This window comes from Rhinopithecus roxellana, chromosome 5, assembly GCF_007565055.1.
Source record: "Rhinopithecus roxellana isolate Shanxi Qingling chromosome 5, ASM756505v1, whole genome shotgun sequence".
In the NCBI taxonomy this organism is placed as follows: Eukaryota; Metazoa; Chordata; class Mammalia; order Primates; family Cercopithecidae; genus Rhinopithecus; species Rhinopithecus roxellana.
In genome coordinates this window covers 132778481-132791852 of record NC_044553.1, presented here as the reverse complement: position 1 = coordinate 132791852, position 13372 = coordinate 132778481, and the positions used below count along the sequence as shown (strand labels likewise).

At 42.5% G+C, this 13372-nt stretch overlaps 1 protein-coding gene across 4 annotated transcripts in view; it reads left to right on the top strand.

Moving 5' to 3' along the window:
• The window catches only part of AREL1 (apoptosis resistant E3 ubiquitin protein ligase 1), a 52315-nt gene extending 39726 nt beyond the window's left edge, over positions 1–12589 (top strand). For 2 of the 4 annotated variants that reach the window (XM_030930393.1, XM_030930394.1), the window contains 12 exons: positions 366–443; positions 1257–1398; positions 1523–1644; positions 2993–3068; positions 3627–3736; positions 4367–4546; positions 4727–4852; positions 6787–6916; positions 7008–7066; positions 8909–8998; positions 9750–9925; positions 10000–12589. In XM_030930393.1, the coding sequence (XP_030786253.1) occupies positions 366–443; positions 1257–1398; positions 1523–1644; positions 2993–3068; positions 3627–3736; positions 4367–4546; positions 4727–4852; positions 6787–6916; positions 7008–7066; positions 8909–8998; positions 9750–9925; positions 10000–10102 (1392 nt within the window). In that variant the 3' untranslated portion in view covers positions 10103–12589. Of the gene's footprint in view, positions 1–365; positions 444–1256; positions 1399–1522; positions 1645–2992; positions 3069–3626; positions 3737–4366; positions 4547–4726; positions 4853–6786; positions 6917–7007; positions 7067–8908; positions 8999–9691; positions 9926–9999 lie in introns of all 4 variants that reach the window. The other 2 variants (XM_030930392.1, XM_010382642.2) reach the window with 2 other exon arrangements.
• The last annotated feature ends 783 nt before the right edge of the window (positions 12590–13372 follow it).

Sequence of the window (13372 nt, the reverse complement as noted above, 5' to 3'; positions counted from 1 at the left end):
TGAGCTACCGCACCCAGCTAATTTTTTTGTCTTTTTAGTAGAGACCGAGTTTTGCCATGTTGGCCAGGCTGGTCTTGAACTCCTGGCCTCAAGTGATCTGCCTCCCTCAGCCTCCCAAAGTGCTGGGATTTCAGGTGTGAGCCATTCACACTTGGTCATCAGAGTAATATTTTTAATTTGCATTTTTAAATAGAGAGTTAATGTATTTATTTGACTTTAGTACTCACTAAATTATTATTATTTTTGTCCATGGAGAGGAAAGGTTATGAGAAATGTAAATAGGGACTATGATATTTGAATAGGAATACCCAAATAGAGCCTTTTTATCTATCATTCGCTTCATTTCCTGTCTCTTGGTCCTCCAGCAATTCTCAGTGAAGGAGTTCTACCTGAAGATCATCCCCTGGCGCCTTTACACCTTCCGAGTGTGTCCAGGAACAAAAGTAAGCCGAACCTTATGTCTGGTTCACGTCAAGCATGCTTCATCTCTGGACTGTCAACCTTTTATTTTTTCTCAGAAGCACTTTCAATGTTTCTGCAAGATCTCACAGTGTACACAGGATTCGTTGCCAAATAAAGCATCATTATCTCCTCACTAAATGACATGAAGAATATATAAAATCTGGAAGGACACATGCCTACGGAAACAGTTATTAGCAGCAACTCAGAATACTTCAACAGTGATCCTTTGCCTTCAAGACTTAAGTTAATAGAGAAGATGTTTGTAACTCTGGCCCAAGCTTGGTCTCCCAGTGTGCTGAAGCTAATTCCTTTAGAAGCAGCTCTCTCATATATTAAAATACATTGTTTGTTTGTTTTTAACTTTTCTGGGCTTCTGGAATCTAAACTTTTGCCCAAAGGCTAGAATATGGCATTTTATAAAAATAATTTTCTTCTGATCAGTTTGGAGTAGTCATTTATGGCTGTTTAATGTATCCTTACTATTGCTATTTAACATATCACCATATTACCATTTATTGCTATTTAATATATCACCCTTCCTATATTTTATGTTGGAAGATCTGTAGTTTTGCCGGTGGTCCTAACTAAAGGCAGTCTCTGTGACTGAAATAATTTAAAATGTTGAAATGTAAATCACTGAAGGGAAAAATAATGAAGTGTATTCCTGGTAGGTCCTCATTTGAAGAAAACAAGCCTAACTTCTTCTTCTTAGTTGGTACAGAGGGTAGAGCTGTGGAGGATTTTTACTGGGCTTGAGGATTTTACAGATTAATTTCTTTCTTCTTCTTTACCAGTTTTCATACCTTGGTCCTGACCCTGTCCATAAGCTCCTCACACTGGTGGTAGATGATGGCATTCAACCTCCTGTGGAGCTCAGCTGTAAGGAGAGGAACATTCTAGCTGCCACTTTTATCCGCTCCCTGCATAAAAACATAGGTGAGGTTACACAGGGATTCTATAGGGAGGGTAGTGAGCCCAGCCACATCCATGAGGGTGGAGAGGCAGGACTGCACAGATGGCTTGTAATGAGGCTGTAATGATGGATCTTGCTACTCCCCAGGAGGCTCTGAGACCTTTCAGGACAAGGTGAACTTTTTCCAGCGAGAGCTTCGGCAGGTCCACATGAAAAGACCACATTCCAAAGTCACCCTGAAGGTCAGCAGGCATGCCTTATTGGAATCGGTAGGTGAAATTTCATCTCTGTCAGCAGATGCCAGAGTTTTCCAATTGAACATCTATATTCTGCAGGTTACCTTTTTTGTTTTTGTTTTTGTTTTTTTTGTTTTTTTGTTTTGGAGACAGGGTCTCACTCTGTTGCCCAGGCTGGCGTGCAGTGGTGCGATCATGGCTCACTGCAGCCTCGATCTCCCCAGGCTGTGATGCTCCCAATTCAGCCTCCCAAGTAGCTGGGACTATAGGTGTGTGTCACCATGCCTGGCTAATTTTTGTATTTTTTGTAGAGATGGGATTTTGCCATGTTGCTCAGGCTGGTCTCTAACTCCTGGACTCAAGTGATACACCTGCCTCAGCCTCCCAAAGTGTTGGGATTACAGGCGTGAGCTACCATGCCTGATCTGGTTATCTTTTTCATGAAACTTAAATTTCTCTTTTTTAAGTATATCTGTAAAAGACAAATATACTAAATTCTGAAACCTAAATTTCTCTCTTTACGTATGTCTGTTCTTCTATTTGATCCTATCAAATTTGGGGCAGATTTGTTGGAGGTATGTTATCGAGGGGAGAGGAGTTTACTTTCTGGCCTTCAAATCTACTGAATGGGTTCCTGTACAGTCCCATGGAACTCCTATGTAGGGCAGGTGTAAATAGTGATTACAGAAGAAACTTCTTGTTACTGAATCCCTGGAATAGAAGAGCTCTTGTTGAATTAAAAGGAAATGATTTTTGTTGTCACTTTGGTCTGATGGAAAAGGAACACCTGATGTGTCTGTCTCCACTGCACAGACACTGGCATGGTTCTTACATTCCCCAGGAATGAGAAGGCTTGGTTCCTGTCCAGAAAGTGTTTGTGATGTTTGGCTCTGGTAGGTGTGACTGGAAACCCCTTTTCTCAGCCATATTCTCCGTGTGGCATGGCTCACTGTCTGAACCTAGCCTTGTGAATAAAGATGTCTAGAGGATAGACCATGCTTTGCTGAAAACCAGGATTCCTTGGTTGTTTTGCTTACAGCTTACTGACTTGAGTCATTTTTTACTTCTTTATGCAAGAATGTTTTCATTACTAAAACAAGGATTGTTTAAAACAAAAGAAAAAGAAAAAAAAAAAAACTTCAACTTTCCAACAAAGTGATGATGTAAAGACAAATCAGATTATTTTTAAAAACTTTAAATTTGAAGTTACGTGCACAAATGTCAGGTGGTATCATTACAGCTTGTTTATGAGTAACATGTCTCCTTCAGGTAGTCATAGTTAGTCCAACAGACAATGGCAGTGCTCTTGTGTTGTTGTCTTTAACATCCAGAGGATACTAGCCAGTGTTCTGACAATTCCCTTCCTTTCACTGCTTTTCAGTCTCTGAAAGCCACTCGGAATTTCTCCATCTCCGATTGGAGCAAGAACTTTGAGGTTGTTTTCCAGGATGAAGAAGGTCAGTTTTGAAATTTTATATTCATCTTTTTGAACTCTTCTCCCCACTCCCACCTTCTCTTACTCCCTTTCCACACACACACACACACACACACACACACACACACACACACACACACACAAAACCCCTAGGGTTTTTTTTGGTTTGTTTCCCCTCACCCGCCCCCAGGGAAAGAGAACCATGAGTCAAGAGAAGAAGGGTAGTATTTACTGGGCAGGATAGCATGGAGGAGCTTGTGGAACACAGACATACAGGGACTTGGAGGGAGGGTGCTAAGAGCCTGAACCTTGGTTACCTTGAGAGAAATGTCCATTTCCTGGGATCTCCGACCTCTGGCGTTTCCATACTAGGGGGCATTTCCTTAGTGATCAGAATACCATTAATCCTACAAAAAGGGGTGGGATTTCAAAAGGACCACAGTTTAGATGAGTTGCAATGGAGAAACACCAGGGTAGTACAATAGAGGGAATGTGGAGAATATAAAATGATGACTCAATAAACAAAAGTGGTAAGAGGAGGTAGGGCAGAGTCATTTTTTATTTTCATTATGCTTTTCAGCTCTGGACTGGGGAGGGCCTCGCCGGGAATGGTTTGAGCTCATCTGCAAAGCGCTGTTTGATACCACCAATCAGCTCTTCACCCGGTTCAGTGACAATAACCAAGCACTAGTGAGTCAGTGATGGGTGGGTGGAAGACGTGGATTATGTTATCATGGGTAGACTAACCGGGATTTGAAATTATGAAACTGATCTGGGAACCTGAGAACCTGTGTCCTATTCTTTATTTTGCTACTTAAAATATGAGCTAATCAGATTGTCTTCCTCCTCTTTGCCTTTATTATTTCATCCGTAAGATAAGCAAAAATGCAGACAGCTGAATATTTGACTAAAAAGCATTATAGTACAATGTCTACTCTGCTAGTTATAATAATTAAGCCTCTTTCTCAAAACATATCTGAAGCAAATGATTCCTGTACTAGATCTTTGACTAGACAAAGGTGTCAGTAGAGAAGTACGCTTTGGCTGAAAGAAGTTCTGGTTTAGGGAAAAGGCATCACATCATCTGCTGAATAACCACAAACTTAATACAAGATTCTTAATTAAGTCCACCTTTGCCCTTTATCTTCCAGTCACTTGGAATTACTCAGTGGTGGCTACCAAAAAACTAACATTTGGATGGGCTCTGATCCTCGGAGTGAAGTTCTTGTTCCTTTGGCATGGGGTTGGGGAAGAAGGGTCTTTCCAAAACTGGGCTTGAAGAAAAATGGCTCAGGGCCTTTCAGTCTCTTTCTTGAACAGGTGCATCCCAACCCTAATCGCCCCGCTCATCTGCGCCTGAAAATGTATGAGTTTGCCGGACGGCTAGTGGGCAAGTGTCTCTACGAGTCCTCTCTAGGAGGAGCCTACAAGCAGTTGGTTCGAGCTCGCTTCACCCGCTCTTTCCTGGCCCAAATCATAGGACTGCGTATGCATTACAAGGTAACGTCTTGGGTGTGCATTTTCTGCTAAGGCCCCTGGCCATTATCCCTGAAATCTCTCCTCCTGGGGTTGTAAATAATACTTTTTAAGGTCGAGGGGATAAGTGGTTTTAAGCAGTTAAAACTTTCCTTTCAGGGCACAAGTATTCATGTTCTGTTCTGTGTCTTTCCGCCTCCTCAGTACTTTGAAACAGATGACCCAGAATTCTACAAATCTAAAGTTTGTTTTATCCTCAACAATGACATGAGTGAGATGGAGCTGGTCTTTGCAGAAGAGAAATATAATAAATCAGGTCAATTGGATAAGGTGAGAAAGAGGACCAAAGCCTCTGGGTCCCATGTTCTCCAGTTTCCTATAGAGCAGGACTGTCTAACTTTCTACAGTGGTGGAAATGTTCCATATTTGTGTTGTCTATTACATTTGAGTGAAGCAAAAGACACATATCTCCCATCTGTCCCACCGAGTCCTACTTCTAATTGAAAAATAATTGAATGATGATGAAGTATCACTGTGCAAGCATATTTGGAAGAGATGGCAGTGTCTGTGTCAACATTCGCAGTAGTGATGTAGGTGATTTCTATTTTAACACAATGCCTGTATATTTTTAAACTTTTTGGCTGGGTGCAGTGGCTCATGGCCTGTAATTTCAACACTTTGGGAGGCTGAGGCAGGAGGATTGCTTGAGACCAGGAGTTCAAGACCAGCCTGGGCAACTTTGGCAAGACCCTGTCTTTACAAAAACTTGAAAAAATCTAGCTGGGTATGCTGGTGTGTGCCTGTGGTCCTAGCTACTGGGGGAGTGTGGAAGGAAGTGGGCGCTGAAGCTGGAACATCGCTTGAGCCCAGGAGGTTAAGGCTGCAGTGAGCTATGATTGCACCACTGCACTCCAGCCTGGGTGACACAGTAAAACCTTGTCCCAAAATAATAAAACCAGAACTTTTTGTTAGAAAACGATGAGCCAGAGATATTTTTGATGCACGTGCTTCTATTTACATTGTGGTGTTAAACAGCATCAAATGATAATGATGAAGCTAAAGTTGCAGTAAATTTAAAGTTAAAAGCAGAATAGGAGTGATTGAAAAATTGTGACCATTGTTACCACTATACTGATAATCAAATATCCTTTCTGAAAATTATGGGATTCCCAGCTGTCTGCCTTTGTACACGTGGGATTAGACCTGACTTCCTGAGCTGGCATGGTAAGGCAGCTAGAGTCAATAGGACACTGAATTAGGGTCCTCAGACCCAAGGTATTGCTCATTTTAATTGTGTTTAATATGAATACTAAATCTTAGTAATTTATTTCTTAGGCTCCTAGATAGAAATGCTTACATAAAAAAAAAAAAAAAAAAAAAAGATCCAGGATTATACATACCAGGATTTTGTACCAGGATTGTACAAAAACATTTTACATTTTTAGATCCATTGAGAATCCCTGCTGTGGAGTAGCGTGCTATTGCTACCATGCTGTTGTCTTAAAAGTTGATCTTATAACTTCATTCACCTGTGGAGACAACCTTGGTCACGCTGCACAAATATTCCTGGATGATGGTTTTAAGCTGTGCTTCAGGGCTCTTTCAAAGTTCCCTTAGTAGTTTATTGGGGGTTACCAATTCTATTTGAGACTCATACAGTTTGTTCAGTGTTTTCTTTGCAGATAGGAAAATCAGGGCCAAATAATTGCCCCTAAGGTCTGGAGGGGCAATTAACCAAAGGTCTGTAGCAAGCTAGCATCAGGGCTGAGATTAGAATCCAAGATCTTCAAGTATCAAACTTGGCTTGTTCTGTTGACTCAGAGATAAAAGAATGTGTGGGAACAATTGTTCCCATCTTGGAATTTCTGAGACATAAAAGGACTCTTTTACTGCTTATCTGACTTTACTCTTAGTTGCTTAGAGAAAAGGTCAGTAGTGGTTTCATTTTGGATCATAGATTAAAACACTGCTAACAAGGAGCCATAATGTCCTCTATTGCATCACTACTACTTGACTGAGTCAGAGAAGACCTTACCCAGACACCCATTTCTGAAATAGTAGTTAGTATACAGCAATAGTGGTAGGAACCATGAAACTTAGGAACTAAATTAAACCAAGTGTGTTGAAAAGCTGAATGCATGGCAGAAACTTGTGACTGATAGTGATGGAGGTCAGTAATTCTGTGTCTGTAAAACATACAGGCAGATGTCATCTTAAAAATTTCCATCCACAGCTTCTTGTCTGTCTTTTGCCACCTGTTACAGGTTGTAGAACTCATGACAGGTGGAGCTCAAACTCCAGTCACCAATGCGAATAAAATCTTCTATTTAAATTTGCTGGCCCAATATCGGCTGGCCAGTCAAGTGAAAGAAGAGGTGGAACATTTCCTAAAAGGTGGGATCCTGTATGTTCTTTTCTTTGAAGTTAAAACACCTGTATCCATAGTGTGGTTATGTATGACTTTAACTTGCGTACTTTGTTTCAGGCCTGAATGAATTGGTCCCTGAGAACCTTTTGGCTATTTTTGATGAGAATGAGCTTGAGGTAAGTGCTTGCAATTCAGACTTCCATTCTTAACTTGGCATTTTTGTACCTTACAGGAACCAGCTTGGTGTACCTTCTCTTATGAGATGCAGCTGGAAAGCTATTTATGCAAGAGGTGGTTCCACTTTTGTTGTTCCTCCATTCATTGACCCTACTGCAGAGAAAGTAACGAATAAGACGAAGTTCCAGCCCTCATGGGCTACATTCTAATGAAGTAAAGGAAACAAACCAAAAGATGTGATCATATTTCAAAAGCATTAAACTGCAATAGTATATAGTATATATTTTTATTCATATAGTATATTTATTCTTATTTCAGATCCTGTAACAACCAAAATAATGGCTCTAAGATGGTAAATACTATTGTATAATTAGCAGAATTGAAGTCCTTATCAGGTGTGGGCAAAGAATGACGAGTCTGTTGTGGCCTGTTGCTCACAGATGAGACTTCTGTACAAGATGGTGCGGTGCAAGTTATTAGTTCTAAATTCCCATAGTTTCTGTGAGGAGTGTCTTTCTGCAAACTTTCTTTAGGGAGGAAGGTTTTCTTTTAAAATGGGGGGGGGGAAGTAGTTTTAGGTGGTCTTGCCCGATTCTTTATTAACTGAAGTGGATTTGAGAACAAGAATCAAAATCTGTAATTTTCATGTTTTATATCTTCAGATGTGAAATCCAAACAAAATGAACTCTCCACAGCTCAGCCTAAAGTTTCTGATAAACATGTTACCTAGCACTGTTAGTTTTTGGGCTGAGGAGTAGCTACGGGCAAATTTTGTTTTATTTTGAAGCAAAGCATTTGTAACCATTTGTAGAAGTGAGTAGAAAGGAAGGACGTGGTCTCTTACAGTTGTTCCACATCCTGCTCTTAGTTCCTCATCAGCTTAGCAAGTTCTCTTTGAAGGAGCCAAGGCTTCTCAGGCTTAGTTTGGGTTTTTCTTGTCTCTTGGTTAGGATGTATTATTCTTTATAGCTATTGGATTAGTACTTGCAGTCTGCTAAGTAACATGCTGGATCCTGAACCAAATTAGGACATCAACAAGATGTTTAGGGCTCTGATGTCATTAATGTTCTCATTTTTTGGCATACTTTTAAATTTATCTGATCAAGTAGAGGCAGAGCCGAAGGGAAGGTAGTAAAAGTTCAATCCACAAAAGAATGCATCCTAAGAAAAAGGAAAGGCCATCCAACAAATTCATGGGACTGGGGATTTTGGAGAAACAGCTTGCCTTTTCTCCTTGTTATTCATAGGTTAAGTTTAGACCAGACTCTCAGGAAACACTTAGTTTTTGTGTGTGTGGTTTTTTTGTCCTTTGTTTCAATTAAAAATAATCCATAGCAGCAGTTCTTAATTAGGGTGTTCATCAGAAATACCTTGCCTGTAATCCCAGCTACTCAGAAGGCTGAGGCAGGAGAATCCCTCGAACATGCAAGGTGGAGAGGTGGAGGTTGCAGTGAGCCGAGACAGAGTGAGACTCTGTCTCAAAAAAAAAAAAAGGAAGAAAGAAATACCTGGGCAATTTTTTTTCTTCCTGCGTAAGCTCATAACCTGTTCTAAGAGATTCAGATTTAGAGGTCCAAGGTAGGGCCACCAGCACTTGTACAAATATGTATTTTAAAAGCCATGTGATTCTTTTTTTTACCCACTGGTTAGCAACTATTGCCCTACTGTATGTAACTGATTTTCCTAAAGCAGTATTCTGGCATTATGATCTCACCTTCAGTCTTTTTCCTAGTAATGTTTTCTTTATTCTACATTTTGCCTGTTAACTTAGGTAATTTTGACCTTATATTGGGTCTTTGTCTCTCTGACTGTCATAGTAACACCTTACCATCTTTTTCCAGCTTCTGATGTGTGGGACTGGAGACATTAGTGTGTCTGACTTCAAAGCTCATGCAGTAGTTGTTGGTGGCTCATGGCACTTCAGAGAAAAGGTAAATGGACCAAACTTCTTCAATTGGATTTGTGCCATGTTATAAGGAAAAAGTTTCAGAAGGAAAAAGTAGAGGAGGCCGGGTGCAGTGGCTCATGCCTGTAATCCCAGCACTTTGGGAGGCTGAGGCAGGCGGATCACAAGGTCAGGAGTTTGAGACCAGCCAGCCAGCATGGTGAAAGCCCAACTCTACTAAAAATATAAAAAATAAATAAATAAATAAAATAAATTAGCTGGGCATGGTGGCACATGCCTGTAGTCCCAGCTACTTGGGATGCTGAGGCAGGAGAATCGCTTGAACCCAGGAGGTGGAGTGAGCTGAGATCACGCCACTGCATTGCAGCCTGGGCAACAGAGCGAGACTCTGTCTCAAAAGAAAAAGAAAAAAGAAAAAAAAGTAGAGGAGTCAAAGCAGTTGACATGTTTTCTGGGGAAAAGAAAATGATATATGGGGAAAGACAGGTGATTGTCCAGGCAGAAGGGAGCCCTGATCCCTAGGGGCTATCATGCTGACTGCCACAGGAGTAGTAAATTGGAGATGGCAAAGGAAGAGAACCAACAGTCAGTGACTACCCTCCTAATGGTGTGACAATGTAAATTCTTGAAGTGCTTGTCAAACTGTTCCTATCCTGTGTCCTCGTAGAATGGTAACTGGGGCACAGCCCCACTTCAGTGTATCTTGTTCCTTCCACAGGGATCTAATCCTAGGCTGTTTACCATGTGTGATCCCAGCCTTGTGCTCTCCCTGCCAGGTCATGAGGTGGTTTTGGACTGTGGTTTCCAGTCTGACCCAGGAGGAGCTGGCTCGGCTACTTCAGTTCACAACAGGCTCCTCTCAGCTACCACCTGGAGGCTTTGCTGCCCTCTGTCCCTCATTTCAGATTATTGCCGCTCCGACCCATAGCACGCTGCCTACTGCACACACATGGTAGGTATCTGCCCGCCTGATGCATGTCCAGTGTTTGGTGGTATGAGTTAATCACTTCTCCCTTGCCCTTCCAGTTTTAACCAGCTGTGCCTCCCTACATATGACTCCTATGAAGAGGTGCACAGGATGCTGCAGCTGGCCATCAGCGAGGGTTGCGAGGGCTTTGGCATGCTCTGACCGCTCTCCTGTCATCCACTTGGCCCCATGCTCTCTGGAGCTTCTGGGCGCAAGTTACAGACATCATAACCACTGATCCTAACACACATAACCATCAGCCAGAAGATGCCGCATGCTCCCCTGTGTCTGGAGGATTGTGTCACCTATAAGCCTTGTCTTTACCTCACCTGCTCCCTGCCCATACCTACCACAGGCCACTTTGGCATGGTATGTAAGCTGAGCTCTTCATTCTGTCATGAGAAGAGGACCATGCTGCTGTCATTTATTTGGTCCTTTGAAGATCTCAGTAGCTGAGGGAGATGGCACACGGGGCTCTGCCCTGTTGGGAAACTAGTGTGGAGACCCTTAAATCCACACTGCTCCAAAACTCCCTCTGCTGATACTCCTTGGAGACACCCTCTTTGGCCCTCACTACTTGACCAGACTGGTACTTGGGTCCTTCTCATGGGTGGGGTGATTGCCTCTTCTCATCAGGAGCCAGGAGAGAGGGACAGATAGGAGGTGGCCCATAGGAGCAGTCCCTCTGCACAACGGTAGGCATAGGCCATGGCACTGGACTGCCTCTAATGAGGACTGATAAAAAGAATCTTTTTTTGTGGTGTCAGAACTGGAAAAAGCACTTTCCCTTCGGGCATTTCTGGAAACGATTATTAATCCACAAAGAACTCTCTAAGCTTTTTCTTGAATTGTAGCCAGTGAGAAAAGCAGATAGACTGAAGAATATGAAGGATAGCTGAGCTATAGCCTCCAGAGTGGGGCATGCCTAGGCGTGTGGCTGGCTTGGAGACTACTGATGCTTTTCCCTGAGTTGGTTATTGGCACTGAAGTATGGCCAGCTTGGGCCACTGACTTCCCATTATGTAGTCTGCTAAAAGCTGGGGATTCTTTAGCGTTCTACTGAAGAAAATTTTGTAGCAAAAGATTAGAACAGTAAGAATAGTATGCCAGCAATCCCTGATTCTCTGTCTGCTTGGTGTTCTCTGGCAGCACTAAGACAAAGGACCAGGGACTAGGAGTTTATGTGCTTATCACAGGTCCTTGGGGTCAGGACACTAGGGACGAACATGTGATATGTTACACAGTAAACACCTGCCAACCCCTATACTCCCCTTTGCTCCATTAGTTACCAGGAAGGAAAACTAAGGAGGGAGGAAGCTTATTAGCTTCACTGTTGAATGATGATTGAAGAGTACCTGCTGCTGTCTCTTGGAAGATGACAACATCCTTTTTCATTACTGTTTGATTGAGAACAATTTCAAGATTCAAAATCTCATTGACTTCCCAAATTTGTGTTTTTAAGAAGGCTTTGCTGCAAGCTACCATTCCCAATGGGGCAGTCAACTCTGAGAATATTACAAGCCATCCTTATTGCCAAAACCAGCAAGTACACAGAGTCCTGAGACAAGGCAGGACTTTGGCAATGCCTTGGCCTCCTGGAAGCATGTCTGAGCCCTCCTATTCCCAGGGATCATGAGGAACAAGCCCTCCTGAGCTGCTACAGTTCCTGCCTGACCTCACTGTTTCGCAGTCATCATTTGTCCTTTCTTGGCACATGGGTGCTGACCTCACTCATCCTTGGGGTCCGGGATCCAGCATCAGGGTCTCTGTACCCCAGGATCCTCCATGCCACATGGTCACTGCTCTCCTCAGGGACCAGGACAAGGTGCTGCTGCTTGCCCAAATGTTTTCCCATGGGATATGTACAGGAAGGTTTATCATCACCCTGGGAAACATGATGCTGCCCCTTGGGCCCAGAAAGGGGTTTCCAGCTGGGGGCACGTGGACTGGTTCTGCTGTTTTTGGCAGTCGCTTTTCTGAATTCTCCCCTCCGGCAGCCTTCCAGAGACTGATCCTGGAGACTGAGTTGATTGTCTTGGCTAGATCTGTCATTTTAAGCTCTAGTCATAGCACTTTTTCAGAGCATCTTAGGCACCATTGCAACCCAACCAGGGCAGCTGCATCCCTGTGGTGGTCCTTAGGCACCAGTCTTTGTTAAACAAAACGCTTTGGTACTGTTGTGGTTTTCTATTCTTCCAGTTTACTCTCTCTGGCCGAACTCTGTTCAAAAGTATCTTTGCTCTCATGGGCCTTTTCTTTTACCGTTTTTTTGTTTTGTTTTGTTTTGTTTTGTTTTTTTCTAATCCTGCTTTCATACTAGCCAGTGTGGGGAAAAGGTACAATATGTCAAAGAGATGAGAGTGTGTTATTTCTTGGGCAATTTTCTATTAGTGTTTCTTATTTTGGACAGTTATTTTATTTATGTCCTTGTGACCCAGGTACTTGGGGGGCCAGCTACCCTTCTGGCCTTTTAGCGTCTTTGAAGGAGACCAGACATGAGTGAATACCTAGGAGAGTGTCAGCATGTTTCTGGAAAACTGGCAGAGACCAAGCCCCGCTGCAGATTGCTCAGGCCAGGTGAAAGGGCCAGGCAGTTGCAGCTGATGATGTAAATATTTTGTACAGTAAATAAATAAATGTTTAAAAGAACTAAGGAGTGAGTGGCTGCTTTAAATGGAGATTCATGGCTTGACTGGAAGGTGGGGAAGGAAAAGATTTGGAAATGATTTTGCATTTCCCCAGTAATTCCTCCTGGAGTAGTCGGCTCGGGGTAGAGTGTACACCTGAAGCCCAGGCCTGCCCCACTCTTGCCCTTTCACCCTTCCCTGATTGCTGTCCATGGTGCCAGGCAGGGCCACTGTCTCAGCCATGGGGAGACGAGGACAAGTGTTTATGCTCAGCTTCTGAAGAAGGAACCCGTTAAATCAGTCTTTAAACATTAATTCATTGTTGTTTTACTACCTAGAAATTCAATATAGAAAATTTGGAAATAAGAAAAAAAACAAGGGAAAGAGGTAAGTTGCTATCCAGAGGCAATCACTGTTAACACTTTGATAAATAGCCTTTTGATTTTCATATTTAAGCACACATTTGTCTCCCAACATCTCCCTAACCCACAAGGGGTTTGGGAGTGGCAAACAAAAATACTGTTCCTAAGAAGTTTGTTGGTGGCAAATCTTACTGATTCTTTTCAGCTTACAAAGGTAAGCTTGGAAGAGAAGTAAAAAAAACAGACCTCTGATTTGGGCCTAGAAGGAAAAGTATTAAGGACCCGGACTTTCTTAGGAAAGTAATTATGATGTCTTGTATATTGGTTCCCAATCTGGAAAATTAAAAAAAAAAAAATTCCCTTTTGAATTTAAAAACAAAACAGATTCTTGCCCCCACCCCAAACAGTGCATTCTCCTCTTACCTCACCAAGCTCCTGAGTGA